The following is a 5,620-nucleotide window of genomic DNA, read 5'->3' as shown; positions in this document are numbered from 1 at the left end:
GAGAGAGAGGGGGGGGGGGGGCAAGGAAGGAAGGTGACCGGGTCCAGGGAAAGGCGAGAAATGGCTAGGACGATCGCGTGGGGAGGGGAATACACGAGAGGAGGAGAGGGAATGCCTGAGTCTGGCCCGAGACAACGCACTGGGGCACGCCCACTCAACTGTCGGGCAGAGCTGGCCGGCGACGGAAAGGGAGCGAGAAGGAGGGGAAGAGGGGGCCAGAGAGAGGAGAGGGGGAGGATCACAATGTGTGCGTGTGTGTGTGTGTGTGTGTGTGTGTGTGTTCGTGCCACTGGCAGCCGGCGCAGGCATCCCGAATGGGGGGGGGGGGGGGGACCGCCGGCCCGGCGGAGCCCGAACCAGCGGTCGCCCGGATGATGGGGGGACGGCTCAGGGAGAAAAGAAGGGGCATACCAGGAACAAACAACAAAGGCCACGGAGCACCCCGGTGGTAACAACAAAAAACAGAAGCGGCCGATCCGGGTGGAGATCCGCCGCCCCTGGCGGCGCGAGTGGCGACCAGCCGTCCAGGCCGCCGCGGCCGCCGCCTGTGTGCCCCCGGGGGCGCCCCCTGCTCGCCCCGCCTGCCCAGCGCGTCGGCAGGGGCGCGTGCCCCCGCACACCAAGACCCGGGGGGGGGGCACCTCAGCAGAGCACAGGGGCGCCAGCCAAAGAACACCCCCGTCGACTCGTCTTGTCGCGAGAGTGCGCGAAGATGCAACCGAGGGGAGGGCCGACGGAGCAGGCCACTCCCGGGCATATTCCCCTGTGGTGCGCGACCATCCGGCCGGGCGTCGCGTATGTCCGGGGCTCGGCCCGTACATGCACCCTCCCTGGGCCAGCCTCCGGCCCCCCCCGCCGGGGGGATGGACCCCAACGCCTCCGACCTGGGCCTCGGCAGCCCCACACCGGCGGCCACCGGGCCGCTGCGGCACCTCTCGATCTGCAGGGGGCGGGCGGAAACAAAGGGGCGTCGGGCAAACTGACCGGGGACACCGCGGATGTGCGAGGGGGCGCCCCTGCGCATTCGGGCTGCATGTGTGTGTGTGTGTCCGTGCGCGTGTGTGCGCCTCGCTCCTTCTCTAATCGCGGCCGTGGACACAGACACACCTGCGTGTGCCGGGCCCCTCTGGCTCGCGCGAGCAACCCCCCCCCCCCCCGCCGCCCCCTCCCGCGTGCCGGCCCCGGGTCTGGGAGCGGGGAGCATGCTTCGTTGGGAATTGCGACCGGCCGGCTCGTCCTCCGGGGCCACCCCCCCGCCATGGCGCCGTCATGTCAGCCGGGCAAGGGGACCCCACCGGGCGCCGGGCGCTGCGGGGGGGGCGGGGGGGGGGGGGGGGGGGGGGGGGGGGGACACAGGAAGCGGGGGCCGTGTGGGGCGCAGCCGTGCCACACGGCCCGGGCGTTTCATATACAAGTACTCTGAGTCATCGGGCGCCGGTGCGGCGGGATCAGTGCGACGGGTCTCGCCGGAGGGCGCCCGCTGGCGAGATCGCGTGCGGCCGGTCGCCGCCGGCAGCGGGGCACGGAGGCCCGCCCCGGGGTCGCCACACGCCTGCCCCCCTCCCCGGGGCCGTGACCGCACGCCGACGATCGCGGCGCGAGAGCCGGGCGGAGGGGCGGGCATGGCCCGGACAAGGCCCGGCCAGCGTCGGACTGTCTCGGCTCGGCCCGGGCGCGGGCGCGGGCGCGGGCGCGGGCGGGGGAGCCTCCCACCCGGGGGCGTCATATCACCGCCGTCGGGCCGGCCCCCGGCCGCACGGCACAGGCGAGGCCGCGCGAGGCGAGGGCACGCGTCCATCTGTGGGTCGAGAACGGCGCGAGAGGGGGGGCGGCCAGGTGCCTGGCGGGCGAGAGTTGCACAAATGCCAACGGGCCACTCCGCCCGCCAGGCCGGGCGGCGCCGCTCGGCCATCAACCAGGAAAGCAGGGCGCCAGCGCGGCGACACCCGCGGTCGCCGCCCCGGGATTGAGCGCGACCCCGTGGCAACCTTCCTGTCTCCCGGCCCCCCCGCCCCGGAGGGCGGCGCAGGGCCAGCGGCCCGTAAAAAGCGATAAATTACCCCTGACCGCGGCAACCGGGAGAATGCAGGGATCCTTTCGAGGCGCTCGCGCGGACGCGATCTCAAGCGCCGAACACGTACCCCATCCAGTCATCACTCCGCGCGCGCGCGCGCGCGCGCGCGCGAGTCGCCGGCCGGGGCGCACTGGTGTGCGGGGCGAGAGGGGGGCCGGAAGGCGCGCCAGAATGCCCAGCCGGCCCGAAGAGAAGCCGGGCAGAACACCCGGGAGAGGAGGGCGCGCCCAGCGCGCCAAGGGGACCATCCACCGGGGCGCGGAAGAGGAGCCACACGCATAGATGGCCGAGCCGCAGGGGCCGAAAGCAAGGCACGGGGCAGGGAGCGGTGGGGACCCGGCCCGGCCTGGGGAGGCGGCCGAAAAAAAGAACCCACCGAGCTGGGCCTCGTCACCGTCGCCCCCTGGCGCGGCTCCACCCCAAGACGGAAAGGGGCCCGAGAAAAATGCCCGCACCGCCGTCGGATGTGGATCCCGGTCCACACGCCGTCCGGGGGGCGATGTTGTCCGGACCGGAGCCGCGCCCACGCACCTGGCATCCCTCCCCCGGCCCTGGCCGGCAGGCCGAAGCGCACGCACCGCCAACCCTCGCCCCCGCACCCACCCCCCCAGCTCGGGACGGAATGCTGGCCAGGCCGGCTGATCGGCAGGGCGACCGCCGGCGCCTCAGCTCCAGGCATGCCCGGCCGAAACACACACGCACGCACCCCGGACTCATATGCCTGGGGATGCGAAGCACACCCGGGCCCGAAGGCCCCTGCCTTTTCACATTCCCCCCCCCCCCGCCCCGGGCCCTGTCTCCTGCCTGACCGAGCAACCACCTGCCCCATCCACCGAGTGCCAACGAAGGGGGCGCGGCGTTTCCCGCCGCGACCACCGGGCACACCCATACGCACAGACACACACACGCACACACACGCACGCACGCACGCACGCACGCACGCACGCACGCACGTACACACGCCGATGTGTGGCATCTTGACGAGGCGGCAACGGCCCGGCCCCGGAGACGCGACCCTGTCATGCTCTCTCCCGAGGATGCCCCCTTGCGCGCATACACACGCAGGCGGGGCCATTTTTTCCATGTACGCCCCTCCGTCGGACATAAAACACATATTTACAAATGGTACATGCATTAAAAAAATGCTTGCGCGTGAGCGTGCGTGTGCATGGGGTGTGTATGTATATTCTCGCCCCTCCCCCCCCCTCGCGCCACGAGAAACACCACGGGTCTCGCTCGCCATGCACAAGGACGGGGAGGAAGCGGACCAGGGCGGGACACAATGCCCTCCTTGGCCTCTCCACACACACACGCGCACTATTCGTCGCTGTCAGTGCCGGCATCGCCGTTGATCGACAACGAGGACGACGGCCCCAGGAGCATCTCCAACTCCGGAGCCTCGGCGGTGGATCCCCCGGCGGCGAAGGCATCGGCATCGGCCGCCCGGCGAGACGCGGCCATGTGCCCCTCATCCCCGAGCGGCGACCCATGCGCCGAGTGGCTGTAGCTCGGCGGCGGGGGGAGCTGCGACGACTCGCCCGGCCCCAGCCCGGCCTCGTCGGCCGCCAGCTGCTCCAGCTTCCCGGCCTCCGGGGACCCGAGCTCGCTCCACTCCTCCAGCGACGAGCCCGCCGCCGGGGTGATGCTCCCCACATCACGCAGGGGCTCCATGGGAATGGACCCGGCCGGCTCCATGCCCAGCTGACTGCTATGCGGGGAGATCCTCGGCGTGGTGAACATGCGCTTCGGCGCGCCACTGGCGGCCGTGGTGGTGGTGGTGGCGGCGGCGGTGGCGGCGGTGCTGGACGCCGGCTTCCCGGCGGCACCAGTCGCGGACACCACCGACGACGATGACGACGAGCCCGATGCATGGCCGGTGCCGGCGGCGCTCGGCGATGTCGAGGCCGTCGCACCCAGCAGCCAGCTTGGCAGTGGCTGGCTCGGCGGCTCGTCGGCCGGCGCCGGCCCAGATGGCGAGGACCCCGGCGCCGGGGCCGGAGCCGCCGCCGGCACCGCCGCGCGCTCCAGCCGCCCCAGCACAGACTCGTAAATTTCGTCCGAAATGAAAGACCCACTCTTGGCCAGGGTCGACTGCGAGTAGTCGGTCTCCCCCTTGTTCAGGGCCTCGGCCACGATCGACCGCCGGTAGATGTCCAGCTCGAAGTTGAAGGGCAAGCCCCCGGCCGTCGGAGGGCTGGTCGTCGGCCGGGTCAGGATGTAGTGATGCACCAGCAGCTGCACCGACAGCTGGTGATAGGGGACCTGCTGCAGCCGGCCCAGATGGTCCGAGAAGGACACCATCTCATCTTGGCTGAGCGACGCCAGCGAATAGTCATGCAGGTACATGCCGATGTAGGGCTGGAATCGAACCCGAGAGGTGAGTGGCCAGCGAAAGGGACCGCAGCAGGGTGCCAGGAGGGGGGGGGGGCGAGGGAGGGGGGGCGCCCATGCTGGCCGGCCTGCTCGGCTCCTCGCCCGTGCGGCTGTGTGCGTGGTGATGCTGGCCAAAATGTGCACATACCTGGACCGGCAGCGGGGCCTGGCTCAAGTCCAGGCGAAGCCCAGCGTAGTTGGTCTCGATGGAAATCTGGTCGCGCATGGCATAGAAGGCCTGCATCGGAGCGGGGCACACACGGCCAAGCATCGACAGTCAGTGCAAGGTGCGAAGTACAAAGCGGCAGAGGCAAATGCCCGGACAGGGGAGAAAAGAGGGGGGGGGGGGGGGGGGGGGGGGGGGGGAGGTGCGCGCGCACGCATGCGGCGCATGCGATCGGCAACGAAAGCCGCAGAAAGGGCAGCCGTGCACAGGGGACAGGCATCGCACCTGACTTGTTTTCGGGTTGACATAGGACCAGGACTTCTTCAGGCGCTTGATCGGGATCGACAGGAGCGCCTCGGACACGATGGCCGAGGCCTCATAGCAGGACAGGCTGTAGTAACAATGCACCGCCACCCGGCAGAAGAAGTCGATGATGGCACCCCGGCCCTTGGGGCTGGCAGACGCGGACCCCGGCTCTTGCATGAGGTTGGGCAGGATCTCCGACTGGATCCACCGGCGGATGTGCCGAGCCAAAACCAACAGCGGGATGGCCGTGTTGCTGGCCGAGGAGAGCTGCGCGTCGCCCAGGACCTTGGCCAGGTGGACAACGTCTGTCCCGGCGATGCGGACCGATGCAAGCACATGGCAAGGCGCAGGCCCATTCGGGGGAGGCCGGCGTGCATGGACACCGAGAAAGGAACCGACAGGTCAGGCAGGGCGCCCAAGCAAGGGGGGAGAGGCTGGCAGACTGACACGCGTACCGGCGGCGACCACGCTCCGGAAGACATTGTTCAGCAACAGGACCAGCTGCTCGGCCACCGTCTCCACGGTGAGGATGTCGACATCGCGCGACAGCCTGAGGGTTGGTGCCCGGCGAAGCTGATCCTCACACTGCTGCTGGCGCGACTCCAGGATCTGGATGTCCTCCAGCAGTCGGCGCGTCTGAAGGCACCGGCATCCGGAGGGAGATGCGGCGAGGCGGAGAGACACAGAGAGAGAGGGAGGAG

The 5,620-nt window shown here is 70.6% G+C and overlaps 1 protein-coding gene across 2 annotated transcripts in view; it reads right to left on the bottom strand.

Annotated features, from left to right (window-relative positions):
- Positions 1-3,391: 3,391 nt before the first annotated feature.
- The window catches only part of H696_04078, a gene marked incomplete at its 3' end in the record, with an annotated part of 3,721 nt that continues 1,492 nt past the window's right edge, over positions 3,392-5,620 (bottom strand). For both annotated transcript variants that reach the window (XM_009497958.1, XM_009497959.1), the window contains 4 exons: positions 5,375-5,555; positions 4,899-5,224; positions 4,596-4,685; positions 3,392-4,432 (listed from right to left, as the gene is read on the bottom strand). In XM_009497958.1, the coding sequence (XP_009496233.1) occupies positions 3,392-4,432; positions 4,596-4,685; positions 4,899-5,224; positions 5,375-5,555 (1,638 nt within the window). The remainder of the gene's footprint in view (positions 4,433-4,595; positions 4,686-4,898; positions 5,225-5,374; positions 5,556-5,620) is intronic.

The sequence above is a fragment of the Fonticula alba genome (assembly GCF_000388065.1).
Source record: "Fonticula alba strain ATCC 38817 unplaced genomic scaffold supercont2.6, whole genome shotgun sequence".
NCBI classification, from domain to species: Eukaryota; order Rotosphaerida; family Fonticulaceae; genus Fonticula; species Fonticula alba.
Note: the sequence above shows the minus strand (reverse complement) of the source record. Positions and strands in the feature narration are given on the sequence as shown.